At 36.6% G+C, this 16947-nt stretch overlaps 1 protein-coding gene across 1 annotated transcript in view; it reads left to right on the top strand.

Moving 5' to 3' along the window:
• Positions 1–16607, top strand: part of IQSEC1 (IQ motif and Sec7 domain 1) — a 149687-nt gene extending 133080 nt beyond the window's left edge. Inside the window, exons 9-14 of the mRNA XM_009321981.1 lie at positions 236–361; positions 2177–2276; positions 5755–5916; positions 6601–6777; positions 14314–14363; positions 15706–16607. Of these exons, the coding sequence (XP_009320256.1) occupies positions 236–361; positions 2177–2276; positions 5755–5916; positions 6601–6777; positions 14314–14363; positions 15706–16311 (1221 nt within the window). The 3' untranslated portion in view covers positions 16312–16607. The remainder of the gene's footprint in view (positions 1–235; positions 362–2176; positions 2277–5754; positions 5917–6600; positions 6778–14313; positions 14364–15705) is intronic.
• Positions 16608–16947: the final 340 nt, after the last annotated feature.

The raw sequence follows: 16947 nt of genomic DNA on the forward strand, positions 1-16947 counted from the left end.
AGGAATGCAAGCTGTTAGAGAATATTTTATATAAGAATTTTGATGAAGTTTGAATGTCATGCAAGTTTGTGGCATATAAATCTTCATTTTTCTGTTGTTGGTCCTTTGATGAAGAAGTCTAATGGGCTTAGAGGTGAAAATATTTGAAGTATTCAAAAAAAGACTCTGGGTATGAAAGGTGCTCTTTCTTGGCTAAATATTGCTATATTAACCATGAACTTTTGTATTATCGTAGGTCCTCTCTCTACCCCACCGGAGGCTTGTTTGCTACTGTAGGCTGTTTGAAGTTCCAGATCCAAATAAACCTCAGAAGCTTGGATTGCACCAGCGAGAAATATTTTTATTTAATGATCTTCTTGTGGTATGTACTTTCAGGTGGATAGACTTCTAGCAAGGTATTCAGAAATGCCTATCTCCATGAAATCAGTGGCAATTAAGAGCATGAGCATTCCTAAAAATAAATATCGATTACCTGTTACTCTGTACTCCAACGATCTTGGGATGATTAAGATTTAAATTTTCTTAATTTTCTTCATTATATATAATTTGCTTTTAAACTGAAGCCTTTTATTGATTACTACACTCTATTGTAAGAAAGTACTTTGATGCAATAGCTTTTACTATAAAGAACAAAAATTACCTCCAGTTTACCCATTTCCCTAATGGATAAATGGAGACATTCTTTATTCCGTGAATAATGAATTCAAGTTACTTGTGGAAAACCAAAATTACATACTACTTTATATTCCCCAGATGTTCTATGAACCAGACATGTTTATTCCTTGAAATAATAGGAATAGGATATGTTGAAATACATTTTACAGTTGACTTGACTTTTTAGTGTGCATTTAACTTGACCCAGTCTTTTGAAAAACAGACATACAAAACTAGTGACAGCTTGGAATTATTTGGTTGATTTACTCTTAAAAATAGGAAAATTTCTTGCACTCCATTTGGAATGTATTTGGCTGTTACCTGAGAACTAAGAACTAAACTAAATATTTCACGTTTTGTTACGAAAAAGGCGTGCTTCAGATGCACAATTTTATTGTGTGTAATTTTTACATACCTTCAGACCTTAAAACCAGGAAGTAAATAAAAAAAAAATCCTTCTGATTGTGAATATAACCTCCTAGTTGTAAATGTGAACTTGGGTATAAAATGATAGAACATTGTCGTCTTCGGATTGCAAGTTTTCTGTCGGTTTTTATTACTTACTCAGATGTCAGTAGTTTTATCAAACTGTTTTGGGAGTAATATAGACCAGATTTGTCAGTTCTAGTAAAATGCCATCACCAAAAGTTAAAATGAGAAAGAACTAGTAAAAATAAACCTCTTGGTCATAAAGAGAAAGAGTGGTTGCATTCACACTTTAGGAGAACCCCAAAATTGATGGTAAGTAGTAGTATGTTACTTCTATTGTAGCAAAAAGTAAAGGTTTTCACAGACTCAGAGCTTTTATTGAGATAGGTGCTGTTATTGAGATAGGTGCTGTTATTGAGATAGGTGCTGTTATTGAGATAGGTGCTGTTATTGAGATAGGTGCTGTTATTGAGATAGGTGCTGTTATTGAGATAGGTGCTGTACAAATCATCGGGAAAACAGGGCGTCATTGGATGAGGTAGTGTAAGACGGTATTTGAAGGTGCACAGAAGCAAAGCAGGCTTGGAAGGTCACACAGCACATAAGAATAAGGGCTAAGAATTAAACTTGTGTGGAGAGGTCCATGGGCATGTCCTGCCTGCAGTCAGACTGTAAGAAGAAAGTGTGGTAGCAGCTAAGTTTTTTAAAAAGGAAAATTTAAACATATTTACATTTTTGCTAGCAGGTACAGTGCACAATATGATGCAGGTTTTTTTCTTTCTGGAATATCGAGAAGTGGAGTTCTGGAGGATAGAGAACACAAAGGCTTTGTATCTGGATAAAATATTAAACCTTCTGGTTAAGAGATACCAGTGCTTCAAAGCTAGCTTTGTTTCTTCAGTAGTAGTAGATTAAATACATGAGTTGCATTAAAAATAAAAAAGGAAAAAATTACAAGTTCATCTTTTCTGGCAGATTGTTGCCTTCTTTGGCATAACATGTTTTCTCGTATGCTAATTCTTAAGAACAATAATTTTCCACAAACACATTTGGTAAAATGGATATTTAACTTTGTTTATGTGATAACTTTCAGGTGACCAAGATTTTTCAAAAGAAGAAGAACTCAGTCACATACAGTTTTCGACAGTCCTTTTCTCTCTATGGAATGCAAGTTCTTCTTTTTGAGAACCAGTGTAAGTCTTTCCTCTCTTTTTAGATGACCATTTTATTTATAAATAAAATAAAATAAAATAACAACTTGTGTGAGTGAAAGGGACGGACAGGACTTGATTCTGAATGTAGGAATAAAATTGCTCTGAATTTAACTTAGCCCTGAAGTTTAAACCGAGATGGTGTCAGCATAAGAAACAGCAAGACTGCTGTCAGATTTTTGTTGTTGTTGTTGTTGTAGTCAGAAGCCAAATCTAGCCAAATGTGGTGTTTGTGAATGCTTGTAAAGAATAGAATGTTTGTAAAGAAACAAATATGTTATATCTGTTGCTGAGTCAATGGTACAGTCAGCTGGAACTGAATGTGTGATAATAAATAATGACTATTATAATGATACATGTAATTCAAACCACTATTTAATTTATTTTCCTGATTTATATCTTAACTTTGTGCCTAGGTAATGTATACTCATTCAAATTTAATACAAAGCAGAGAGTCGTGATTAAAGTTTGTATTTTCTGACACCTTTTGTTTATGTCAGTTGTAATCTGCATCAATCCAATATTCTTTTTATCTTTAATGCTTGTCAAGCTTAGTCTTAGCAGACAGCAGCCCAACAAAAAGCAAATAGTTTGCTAATGCTCCTGTAGATTTTAAGCCCGGAGACAGCATCAGTAATAACGTAGCAGAGCATAGTTGTTTGTATGGTACATAGGGAGACAGTCTATTTGACCTGACTTAATGGTTTGTAAAGCAAACCTTGACCTTCATGATAAATTGGATATAGTTCAGTGTGACATTCAGTATTTTCTGTGCTTTTCTGTTGTAGAAAACTCTTAGTTTTCACTTGTCCTTGAGAATGTGCTCCAATGCTTATCTTAAAAGAAGTCACTGTTACTGAGTCAAAGCATCTGGAGATTTCAAAAGGCATGATTTTGTAGAGCTTATAGCAGCGATGTAGCCTGCAGATTATTTATATGCATACACATACACATTCATTCTCTCTCTCTTGTGCACACATTATATGATATAAAATTCATTTTTAGAGAGGAAGACCAAATATTTCTATCCTGGGTTCTACTAAAAATAGAAGAACATATCATTCCTCTGATATCAAGTTAAATAAATTAAAAAAAAAAAAACCACATAAGCATACTAAGTAGAAACATTTTATTGAAGTAAACTTAAAAATATCTATAGTGGAACTAGAAGTAAAAGGTTGGATTCCTCCCAGTGAACTGGAGGCATTTTAACTGAGACACTTAAGTAGACATAGTTGGGCTCCTAAGGTGAATTGACTACGGTGAATCAGTGAGCTGATTGTGCTTCCAATATCAGTGCCCGTCAGGTGGAATGCAGTATTTTCCAGTTGGGAAAGAGAAGTATTCTTCCCCTCTGGTTTGTAAAATTCATATTCTTGGTTTCCCCTGTCCCCAGCAAGCTCCGGGTTATTTTGGCCAGAGCCATCATGCCATTCAGTAAGTCTGTGTGTAGCAGCTGTCAGAATCAGCTGGCTTCAAGTGAATAAAACTTAGTGTCACTAAAGCAGAAGCAACAAAAATATTGGTATGGCTACTGGTGAGGTTGAACAAAATGGTTGGCGTTGATGATAGAAGAATTGGCTTCTAATGATAGAAGGCAATTACGCTGAGGATTGGATGAGCTCCAAAAGGGAAAATAATGTCATGTATCTCTAACAAAAAAATAGGCCATAAGGGAAGTATGTTTTACATTTTCAGTCAAAATCACTGAAAATATAAAGGGCAAGCAGATCACTTTAGAGAGAGTGTATCTGAAACCAATAAATGCGTCAGTGTTTCCTGATGCTTAATCAATACGATGTAGAGAAGTATCTCTGGTAATAAAATTTTTTTGTTTGTTTAGTATGTGGAGATTCATAGTTCTCTGTTCAAACGTGAAGGTAGTCCATGTGACTTTGGCGTTACCAAGTTTCCTTGTTTTATAAACTTTATTTTTTTCCAAGTGGTGCACTTTCTAGAGCTGTTTGCTGCATATGGAGTTTCAGAGTTCAAAACAGTACATGCTGTGATACCATGCTCTCCACCTGTTAGCTTGCCCAGCACCAGACTCCTCTGCACTTTTGGCCATTTGGCTGTATTCTGAACGAGAGCAGCTGCAGACAACTTGAGGCAGCTGTCTTATTTGATTGAAGGTAGATGCGATTGTCATGTGGTCAGGAGAAGCAGATCAGCTATACATTGCTGCTGTGCAAGATGTTGCTATCAGACCCTGGCAGAAGCCCCAAATTCTTGCTCCCTCCTTCCCCTCTGTACCCTTTGAAGCTTGCGGTAGTTGGCACCTTTTTTCACCTGAGAACGGTAAATGGACTTCCCTCGCTTTTAGTTGCAAATCTGATTTGGAAGTTAAGGTATCCTTTTAAAAAAGCATAGCATTTGCACTTGTTTCTCAATATTTTAAGCCCGTATATTGTTGAAACGTAATGACTTTGAGGAAGAGACCACCTTACATCATCTGCTCGTTCTTGAGGGAATGAATTTTTAGTACATGGGGCACTTGAACTTCAGGTTGAATACTTAAGTAAATATTTGAGAGCTTTAGCAAACCAGTAAGGTCAGGCAGTTGAGTAAAAGAAAACATTGTGAATTAGAATGCACATTTTGAGTTTTTCTGACACCCTGTTTCTACAGGTCTGTGCTTCAAGCAAAGCCTGATTCTGTTTTCTACAGCAGAATGTATCTTCATTATAAGCTATCTTTCTGTAAATGAACATTTTGTCTCAACCAGGAGATATTTTTGGTCAGCTGTTAAAATTTGCATTCTCAGATGTGCAGCTAGAAAAGAAGCAAAGACAGTTTGCTGAAAAATCTGCATTTTATTGTGAAGATGTCCATAACATGGGCCAAAAGAGGGGGGAAAAACCCTCCACCCCTTTTACTTCCTCAGTATGTAATTTCACAGATAATTTTGACTTCTTTTTTTAAGAAAGAAAATGAAAGTAGGATGTCCAGGGAACACAACAGGAAATACTAAAAGCTGTACAATGCTAGTGTGTTTGCCTTCCTGCCAACGTTAAGTTAAAAGTATAAGACAGTTTCTAGTACTTCAGAGGTATTCAAGTAGTCTTTACTCAGCAAAACTTTGGTCACAGTTGAGTAGGGTAGGTAATGGGATCCACTCCATGAAACAAAAATTATCCCCTTAAATTTTTTTGTTTTTTCTGGGATTTTTCTTTTATATTGTACATTGTACCTTAAGGGTAACAGCTGCATAAAGACTATCTTTCAATATTTATTCGGTATCTTGACAGTTAAGCAGTTCCAAGGTATCTTAGGGATTTTCATTCTAAATCTGTGCCTTTAGACTTTTGTTTCTCCGACTTTGTTCCCTGTATGGTAAAACTAGTAAAAAGCCTTCAGTTGTGGGGGGGTTTTTTGTTTGTTTGTTTGTTTGTTTGTTTTTTACTAAAAGAAAAGTAATTGGAATAATCCGAGCTTAGTTTTTCTTGACTCTTTCTTCTAGATTATCCCAACGGTATTCGGCTCACGTCAGCTGTTCCAGGAGCAGATATCAAAGTACTAATAAATTTCAATGCACCAAATCCTCAGGACAGGAAGAAGTTTACAGATGATTTGAGGGAGTCAATTGCAGAGGTTCAAGAAATGGAAAAGCACAGAATAGAGTGTAAGTACAAAGGTACATATAATAGAGCATTTTCAAGCTAATCAAAATAAGAAAATCTTGAATGTGTGTATAAGCCGTTAAAATTCTTTAAAAGTTCAAAATAATGTGGGGTTTTTCCATGGCTTTGATTCTAGAAAGAGGAAAAACCCAATGATATCTTAAGCCCCAGCTGAGTTTATTGACTGTTATTTACTGCAGTGTAGCTGCAGTGGAAATTCAGCCTAGACAAACTGCAAATAGCAATGGACAGAGGAGAGATGAATTTGTAATTTGTAGTATAAATTACAGTAAGAATTTTAGGGATAATTTACATCACTGAAATTCTCAGTGATGGCTCTTCAAATAAGTTTCACTGAATTTTTCTTCATTTCCATGTTGATATTCCTGTATTCTCTCAATTAGGTAGCCATAGTACAAATTGATATATTTTGCTGGAAGTTATGTGTCTAAACATGGAATTTTATCTTCTGTTTTTCCAAAGGAGGAACAGCCTTTCATCCTGTATGTTGTAATATAAAGCTGTTAGTACAGGGTTGAAGTTCTCCTCTGGCATTTAACAGTGCCAAAATGAACTCTTATCTATTATTCCCAGTAATACGTGATCACATACAGAAATTGTCATGGTACCATGTCCTCCGTTATAGTCAATAAATATGAATTGCAAAATTATTCTCTTTGTTTCAGCTGAGCTAGAAAAACAGAAGGGTGTGGTGCGTCCAAGCATGTCTCAGTGCTCTAGTCTGAAAAAAGATTCTGGCAATGGGACGCTGAACAGAGCTTGCCTGGATGACAGCTATGCTACCGGGGAGGGGCTGAAAAGAAGTGCACTGAGCAGCTCCCTTAGAGACCTGTCTGAAGCAGGTAAGCGCTGCCTTGATTTCCTGGCTCTGACTAGTGCATGCAAAGATGTGAGCGATGCATATAAAGCCCAGCTCACAGTGGGCTTTCAGAACTAGTAATACTGAAACTTCAAGCATTTTAAATAGCTTCTCTTTCATAGTTCGTGTTTAATTTCTGTTTGTTTTTTACCCTCGTTCTATTAAGCAACCACTATTTGAAAGCATTTAAACCGTTGTAGATTGCTATATATACTTTTAAAGGAGAGTGAAGACAGAGGAAAAATTGTAAGTCTTTTAGAAAAAAAAATGGTTGACTTGTGCTAGGATTAACCCACTTAGTTTTCCTTTCTTCTTTTCTTCCCCTTTGCTTCTTCCCCTTCATACAATAGGCTTAGAAAGAAAAAAAAAAAAGAAACTGGTTGCTGTGTAATGACCGCTTTCTGTGTATTTTGTGCTCAAGTGTACCTGTGTTACCACATTGATGAATGAAATTGAGTGAAGCCCTACTAAATTCTGCCTAGAACTGTGTGATTCAGATACAGTGTGTCCCTGATGCTCTTTTATTGTTTTGTAACTCAAGATATAGTTCCCAGTTCTTGCAAAAGAAGAGGTTGTTGTGAAATACTATTGCCAAGAAAGGAAGCCCTAGTGGACAAGAATACTGATATCCCACAAAGCTACTGATGTGTCTTAAGATTTATTAATTGATTAACATAGCTAAAGACTGGAAAGGAGTGGTGGTGTGATTTTTTTAGCCAAAGAAAAGCCAGAGGAAGTTTGGTATGCTTTCATTTTATGGTTTGCCTCGGTAATACACAACTGGCATACCCTTGTAATACAGGCTACCATGGGTAGTAACCTTGTCTTCAGTGTTCAACGTGATTCCTGTCATTTACAAGACGCCATATCTGAACACCATGCCCACTATTCAGAAAGTACTTCTGGGGATAGTAGTGACTATTTTTTTTTTCCAATTATTTTTTTTAGTTCATAGTCTGTGTCACATACTCTGATTTGTTCTTTTAATTGCAGTGATGATTTACAGTCTAGTCGTAATTTCAATACTGTGTATAACTTTGGTAGTAGACGCTACTTATCTTTTTCCTTTTTTTAACTAAAGAAGAGATTTTAGCTATGCTGCAATAAACAAAATTGCTGTAAACTGAAATTATAGCCTGTGTTTGGTGGGTATATGTATATGCATACAAATATGTAGAGAGTGAGCTCTTTCAATTATTTTATTCTCTGTTTAGGCTTTCATACTCATATGTCCATTTGCTTCATTAAGGAGACCTAGGACCTTGATCCAAAATCAGGCTGAAATTGAATATTGGTGCTTGATTGCCTTCAGTGGATTTTAGATCAAGCCACTAGTCCTCACCACTATTATATCTCAGATTTGAGGATACTTCCATCATCCTTTTTTGTTGTTTTGTTTTTATTTCATTAGAATGAGAACTTCCATATTGTTGAATATGTGAGTTCAGTGGGTATCTGTACCCATAACTGTGATTTCTGATTAATTTTTTTCACCCCACAGGAATTTTTCATCCCTGTCTTTCAAACATTGCCATGTATTTAAATTCATGTTATGGGGTTTATGCAATAAACAAGTATTTGTAATCATGAAAACATTTCACATTTCAACAGGGCATGCCTACAATTGGCATGCTTATTACTGCAAATAACTTTTTTCCATACTAAAAAGTAGAAATCACTCACAGACTGCAGGGTTTATCAATGAGTTTGTTAAACCCAACTAAACTTAATTTTAACTTTTAACGAGTTGAGAATTATGGAGAGTTTCTGTTTGGTCTTGTGCAGTGCAACTGACTTGAGAAATTACATACCTGTTATTTGCTTTGTTATTTGGTGTAGTTTTAATGAGATTATACATGTCTTCTCTGCCTTTTCTCAGTGAATAGCTTGCATGCGAGGCTGATTTTGTATTAATATGGGACAGATGATCCATAGAAAAAAAAAGAAATCTCTTTCAGTTAGCAAGATACTGTGTCCCAGTGATTATACCATGCGAAATTGCTTCTGTAAAAGAGTACTGAGTTAGGTTGACTCAGTTCTTCTCTCTGTGGATGAAACACAGGATCACAAAGGAGGAGGAACAGGAGTAGTGGGACTGTGTGTGGATGTGTGTCTTTCTGTAGGAAAAGGCATGATGAAAGTGGATTTTTAGAGTTCCTTTCTACATTTAAAGAGAAATAAATCTAAGAAACATCAGAAAATTGCCTGGTTGCTTTATCTATGCAGTAAGGCAGATAATTGTCCAATGAACATTGCAAAAACAAACGGAAATTTTTAAAATATTTATTCAATGAAGGGGAAATCTGATTAAACAGCATTTTGGTTGCACGGGTATATGACAAAACTGGTTAAGAAAACAGTCCGTTACTCTCTACCAGGTATCACAGTAGTAAATGGTGGCTGTGGAAAGTGACTTTAAATTCCTCTCTTGGAAAGGAGCGATGATTCATAAGCTTCTTAGATCTAATGAATGTTGATACCCTGAATGATTCTGACTCCTAAGCTGTAAACCGTAAGGAAAGGCAAGATCTGTCTGTCAGGAATCATTTCTTGATGGTTGTTCTTCCGTGCATTTGCCATGATAGCTTAAATCATAATTGCAAGAAGGATGTGAATGAGGGTCTCTTGATTTTAAAGATAGTATTGTTCATTGTGGATTGACAGTTCTTTCCATGGAATACAAAGCAGAATGTGGCAACCAACTGTTCCAAGATGTGAATGTCAAAAGTATTTAGTGCTTTATTTTTCTCAAAAGCAAAACATGTGATTTTTACTACACATTCTTGAGCTGTAGGCAAGGAAGAACTGAATTAATTTGTCCCAGACTTTGGAATTCTTCATTTACATAAAAATATTAGAAGACAGACAAATTTTAATGCAGTTAAAGCTGAGTTTTACGGGTTCCGATAGAATTTTTGACATTTCACCACTTATTCCATCTACAATTACATGATAAGTAGGTTTACAGAAAGATGTGAAAGGTGTAAAGTCCCATCATGGCCATTAGTACGTGGGAAGAATGGTTTGGTCGCTAAAGCAGAGCATGGAGGATTAGACTGGCTGCGTTTCTGATTCTGTGTCTCTCACAGGTTTCTTGGCTGATTTTAGGCTAGTCAATCTGAATTCCAGCGACTTTGAGTTGCTGGAAGACCCAGTGCTTTCACGTTGAGTTTACAGCGGTGAGCACCTGTGGAAATCAAGCTTTATTCCCCCCACCCCTAACCTGTAAGGTGGAAATAATATTTACACACTGCACTGGTTTAAAAATTGTAATTTTATGGTTTGCCCCGGTAATACACAACCGACATACCCATGTAATATTGGAATCTGCACATAAGTGCAGGATGGTATAACTGTTACTATTAATATAAGTTGTGCTTGTCTTATAATCCTCCTGACCTATCTCAAAACAATCACAGACCAGTAGAGACTACTTTAAAAAAAAAAAACTAAACCCAAAACAAAAACATAAAGTAGTTCCAGAATTAAAATAGTTCTATTTGTATATTGCATATAATCTCAGTCGTCAACCTTTAACTTTTTAAATGTTTCTTTCTACCTTCCAAAAAAAGCTTCTTTTTTTTTTTTTTTTTTTAAAACAATTTCATCGTGTATTTTGTAAAATTTCCTATATCCCAAAATGTAATGGAAAAGACTGTGGAACTTCTCAGCATTGTAACCCCCTTAAAAAGGCTCCGATTCATGCAATTACAGAATCCCTTAATCTGTGGAACCAATCTGTGACGGGATGGTGCAGTCCCCTGGCTCCTCCCTCATCTGATGCAGGCAGGGTTACTAGGTGGTTTTCTCCTTCCTCTCCCGTGGATTTTGCTGCACTATATAGGACAGAGGATACTAGCAGTCTTTTTCTCCCTTATTAGAAGAGCTTTCCAAGTAGGGAGAGATTTTTCCTGGCTCTTCCCTTGTCGCTGTTGTTGTATTTCCTATTCTTCAATGGAATAGCAACAGTAATGGGCATGACAGAATGTACTGGTTTTTTAAAATAAAACAGATTTGTATGAATCAAGTCTTTTGTGATATGCCTATGTTAATACCAAACCATTTTACAAGTGTGTTGTACAAAGACACCCCACACTGTATATAAACACCTTTGTATCAACAACTCTTCTGTCTTACAGAAGAGACACTGTTTGCTTTTCCAGTGAAGGAGGAGTTCAGCAAGACGAGGTGTGGTTATGCTGTTTTCTCATCTCCTGGGGCTTAATCAGTATTTTGAGAATAATCTGCTTGAAGATGCCAAGGAACTATTTTCACAATCGATGTGTGATCTTAAGACTATACGTGTATGATACTAAGACTATACCTGTTTCACCCAGAAAACAAGATGAAAATATGAAGGTTACAAAGAGTCTTTTCACCCTGGAAAGTGGTCTCTCTAAATTAATGATTAGAGCATATTTTTTAGATAATTCTGAGCAAGTCAGCTCGGGTAGGACCTATAAGCTCAGTAGCTAGATGGTTACAGATTCTGCTGCTGCTGGGAATATCAATTTGACAGCCTTTGGAGGCTAATGTAACTACTTATTGTTGTAAGAGCTGCTACGTTACTTTGGCTTTACCAAAACCTTAACTTAGAACTTTTCTCCAAACTTGTTTTCCCGAGAGATACAAAGCCAGATCATGATACATTGTTTAGATATCAATGTATCTCACTGGCATAGAACAGAGTTGCAAGAAATACAGGGTAGCAGTGACAAATATTTACATTTACTGTAATGATCTGTACATCTGTGAGATCAATTTCTGCAAGGTAGAATGGATTTTTATTAATGAAACTGAATTTTCTTTTGGAATGTTTACGTTTGTAAAAATATTTTAATCACTTAATATTTCTACTATAAATTTGAAATATTCTTAGTCCCATATAAGGCATGTACATATATGAGACATATTATGTAAGTTAAAGATACAAAGAATATTCATCTCTAATATCAATGAATTGTTGGAATGAATCAGAAAAGATTAAATTAACTGAAATTTAATTTTATAAAAATAAATTAAAAACCACTCTAAGTAACATCCCTAAAAATGTCAAGTAGATCAGTAGTATATTAAGCAAAACTGGTCTTCAGATTTGATAAATACCACCTTGCTTTATACCACGGCTGTTAATTATTATGCGAGTACAGAGTTACGCTTACATACAATTCTAGTCGAGAATCGCCATTTTCTTGAAATGCATTTGAACACTGCAGCTCTAGGGAAACATTTTTGAGATGGGATGCCATCTCAAAGACTACAGAACAGTCTTGTATAAACACACATTGGCAGGGGGAATGCTCTAGAGGATTTACTTAATAGCTTTCATATCACACTGTAGGTCAATACAGAATTGGGTTTAATTTGTTTTTAAGAAAATAACAAAGCACTCTTTATAGTGATAGTGCCTATCTGAGGGAAATTACAGGCATTTTAAGTAGGATTTTTCTGTTTGTTCTTGGCTTTGCGAGTACTACTTTGCCCTGAAGTTATTCTAAGCAAAAATCCATCTGTCTCTTTCTGTGCGTATATACAGTGTATATATCGTGGTCATGGTTATTTTATTAGAGACTTTGACTCCTGCCATATGCAAAAGGTAGCAGATTTTCCTGTTTTCCTTCATTTTTAGCCACATCTAATGACTTGTGGCAGCCGTCAGTCTTATTTGCAATATTGACTCATAAGTCAATAGATGGCTATCTTTCTCAGTGATTTTGTATGAGCAAGCAAGAGTGATTTGAGCGTTAATCAGTACTAATCCCGTTAGCAGACCAGAAAAATACCAAAGCCTGACTAGAAGTAAAAATACGGGATTATCAAAACCAGTTTTTCTTGGGGGGTTCATAAGATAATACAGTTATGGTTTTGATGAGGCTAAAACTGCAGCAAGAGATGAAGCACCAAGCTTTTGCCAAAGAGCATGTCTAGGGGAATTGTTCAAAATTCCAACAAATTTAACAAGTCGAACAAAACACCTTGATGACAAACGCCTTCCCCTCAATGTAATGTCAATGTAGAGGGGTTTGTTCTGGGGAGTAGCTCTTGGTGATAATAAGAGAGGGGGAAATGTTACAGTAGTCTAGAGAGAACTGTAGCTCTTAAGAGAAACCTGTGTTGCAGGGCAGCATCTCGTGACCAACCAGGTCAAAGTTACGCTTATGGATCCAATAGGTGGTATTTTTAGATCGTACTGATCTTATAAGGCTTATGGGTGGTCTAAATTGGTCTATGAAAGGGTATGTCAAGAAGTAAGGGTGAACCTCCCTGTTGTGTCCCACTTACAAACCAGTCCCAACGCTCTTCTCTTTAGCTCTGATACCATGTGGCTTTTGGGCTTCTAAAGATAAGGCTATGTGGCTCATAGATTTAGTGATGCTGAAATTTTCACATTCCTCCCCAAAACCGCCTGTTAAGAGTAGAAGATTCTGAAGGTAGCAATGTACCAATGCAGGGTGGAGATTGTCTTTGATATTTGGCCTTGCAGGAAAACAAGGAGAAAGCATTGAGAAAACTTAGGTGTCTAAAAACATGCAGATTTTAGAGAAGCTTTGAGAACCTGTCCGCTCTTCGAAGGTTAGCTTTGTTTATAAACCCTGCCAGTAAAGTATTCTGAAACTTTGCAAAGCAATGCTCAACAAGCTATCGTTTAAAAAAAAAAATCTATTTCCACTGCAGCCATATGCTATTTTCTCTCCCGTGAAATGAGAGAGAAAATCTGGGATCCTGTGTCCTATACATAGCCACTGAGGTATTCTGGCTCTTTAGGCAAACAGTCTGGTGATTCATGTGTAGTTTTAGGCAAATGTCTTTGGCAATTTGAGAGTGTTGGAGAACAAATCCATCATACTTAAAGATAAAGCACTGCACAGCTAAACAAACAAAATCTAGCCATAATGTGAAGACAGATTCCAGATTTGTTGATCAAAAATTAAGTTTAGTTTTTTTAAACCTCATGAAAGAAGATTATATGAAATCCACTGAGGTTCAAAACTGAAAATGAAATGATGAAACCAATGCCCCTCACCAATCCCCCACACTGAAGTTCAGAATATGCCAATATTAAATTTTGTATTTAAATTAATACCACCCCACATGTATATATCAATGCTACCAGTCTTTAAAGAAAGAAACTTCATAGACGATTAGATTACAGGAAATCAAACAATTCAAAATTGTTGCTGGTCAACACCATAATCATGCTACTAAATATAGATGCTAAAATACATGTATTTTAAGAGTTGTACAAATTAAAAAAAAAAAATCACACCCCGCTAATGACAGTTGATTCACAACAATACCTCTTAAAAATTAGTCAGATACAGAAACTTAATATAACTAATGGCCTTAAAAATCTAAGTTTCTGCCTTAGTAGCTGCTGTACCAGTCCAGTGCAATGTTAACCCCCCTGCAGCCCCTCTAGTTGCATTTAGAGACTCCTCTAGCGATTCAGGGAAAGCAGCTGTTTTTCACCCGGGTCTTGTCTCAGTCTCTAATCTATGGTGTTGCATGTCCTGGGCAGGCAAGCGTGGGCGACGCAGCAGTGCAGGATCGCTAGACAGCAATATGGAAGTAAGTAGGAAGTTACTGATGTCTAGCTGGATGTGATGATGTGCATTTCAAACCTTTCTTTTATATACATATTTTTTTGCTCTTTTTTCTTCTAACATATAACCTGCCTGCCTCAAATAAAATGCATGCCTAGGCTACTCACTCCATATTCTTCCAGCTTAAAAAGCACTGACAGCTTGTTTTAGACCAATGCCATTTTTGGTTTGAGCTAACCTTGTTCCCTTTGTTCCTGCAAGCATGGTTAAATGAATACGCTGTGTCCTTTTGCCACCATTTCAGTCTGGTCCCAGCTTAAAAGCCCACTTGCTCTTTGTTACAAAGTACACTGTTCCTGCTGTTTGGTATTTAGCTACAACTATTGACTTTCATGCTTGACCATTCCCATTGCTTATTTTCGAGTTAAATTGCTAAATGTATGCAGTCATGACACCATGGAATTGCACAGATAGGGCATGGGAGGAAAAATTTTTAAGATAGGTGAATTCAATGTGGATTTCATGAGATTTCATTCATCTTCAAACCATTTATATATATACTGTTCATGTCTCTGAATTCAGCTTGCAGATTTTTCTTTTTTTTTTTTCTTTTTTTTCTCTCTTTTTTTTTTTTGTGTTTGCTTTAGGTAGATTGCAGTTTAAATCTAGCACACTTTGCCTAAGTACTGTTGTGTCCCATAACTCTTTTTAAAAAATACAAACCCCAAACTTCCAGAAACTAAATACACCTTCCAGGCTAAATAATAGAGAACGTTGGACCACAGGTCAGAAGAACACGATCACATAGAAATCTTAGTGGCAAAAATGGTATGGTTCCATTAAACACATAATTCAGAAGTAGGCTTGAGAAGCAGCACTGTGGCATACAGTAGTGGAAAGCTGCTATAAAAAAAACGTTTAAAATACTGTTTTGAAATCTGAATTGTAACTGTAATATTTGCTGCTGTGTGTTTAACTATTTAGGTTGACTTTAATGTAGCTTTATTTTTTGTTGTAAAAAAGCAAGTATGGTATTTTTACAGTATTTTAAAATGTATTTTTCCTTTTAAAACACACTCCTAGGTTTTATGTCATGTTACTCTTCCGTGACATTTTCCTTATTTAAAGTGATAGCTTTTGATATTAAAGTACTGAGAGAAAAACATTTAATGCTTAAAATATCCCAAGAAGGGCATGAATGCCTCATTGGCAACTTAGAGAAGGTGGAAATAAAATTTTTCCTAGAACTCTTAACATAGTCCACCCACGTGAACACTGAAGGAGGAGTTTGTGGGTCAGTGTGAACTTTTTCTTTTAAACATTTTAAGATTTTTTTTTAATTTTTATTTCTATTAATTTCTTTTTAGGGGTCCATCATTAGCAGTCCTCACATGCGCCGAAGAGCTACATCAACCCGAGAGTGTCCATCTCGCCCTCACCAGACTATGCCTAACTCCTCCTCACTCCTAGGTTCCTTATTTGGTAGTAAAAGGGGAAAGCCACCTTCCCAAGGCCATCCACCATCTGGCTCATCACAGCAACCTCCGCACCCTCCAGTAATCCCACATCAGCAACACTCACAGCATCCTTCTGCCATGCATCACGCAGGGCCAGCTGAGGGGCAGACACAGGCACAAGTGCACTCTCACCATTCGCAGTACTGTCACATGCAGCAGAACCCACCACCCTACCACCACCACCACCACTATCACCCTCCCCAGCATATCCAGCACCCACACCAGTATCACCAACATGTGCCCCATTCCCAGCATGCGGCACACTCCCAGCATACTCCTTACATGCAGCACCCCCACGCGCAGCATACCCACTCTCCTCATCCGCCACTGCCCCCTCCGCACCCAGGGCACTCTTCTCATCCCCAGCACTCTCAGCATCACCACGGACCGCCACCACCTCCCTCCACTTCAGCCAGCACTAAGCCCAAACACAGTGGCATCAGCACAATAGTCTAGAACACGTTGACCCTCCTAATAACTGTAGTTTTAAACAAGGTTACAAAGGCACTTACAGGAAGCAACAAATAATATTGTCGGTTTTTACCTAGACAACCTAATTGAGTTGTGTGAGCTTAAAGGCTTGCTGTTACTAAATAAAATAATTCAAGTTAGCGCAATCGATACTGGTTTTACTTATCTACTCGATAGACACTTACCATCTGGTTAGTTCTTATTTCCAAACTGCCTTGAAAACATGCTGCTTGCTGAATATGGGTAAAGCTACCTTTTACACCAAATCCCTTGACAATTTTACACGCATAATAAAAACTTAGTCTATGAAAAAAGGAAAAAAGTGATACAGAACCAAGTGTTGCATTCTTGCTCTTTTATTGTCAATGGGCAAAAAAAATAAGTAGACCTGATATGGTTGATGAAAGTACGTAAGTAAACTTTATATAATATAAATATATACATATAAATATATATATATACTGTATAGTTAACATTTGTGCTTGGAAAGAAATTTTTTCAGTCCACAAAACTAGCAATATAGACTTTACAAGGAATTCCACTTACTTGATAGGACAGTATAATAGATGAATAGCATATGGAAGAGTAGACCAAAAATATTAAACGTTAGAAACAAATTTC

Source organism: Pygoscelis adeliae, unplaced genomic scaffold (assembly GCF_000699105.1).
Source record: "Pygoscelis adeliae isolate BGI_AS28 unplaced genomic scaffold, ASM69910v1 Scaffold304, whole genome shotgun sequence".
NCBI lineage: Eukaryota > Metazoa > Chordata > Aves > Sphenisciformes > Spheniscidae > Pygoscelis > Pygoscelis adeliae.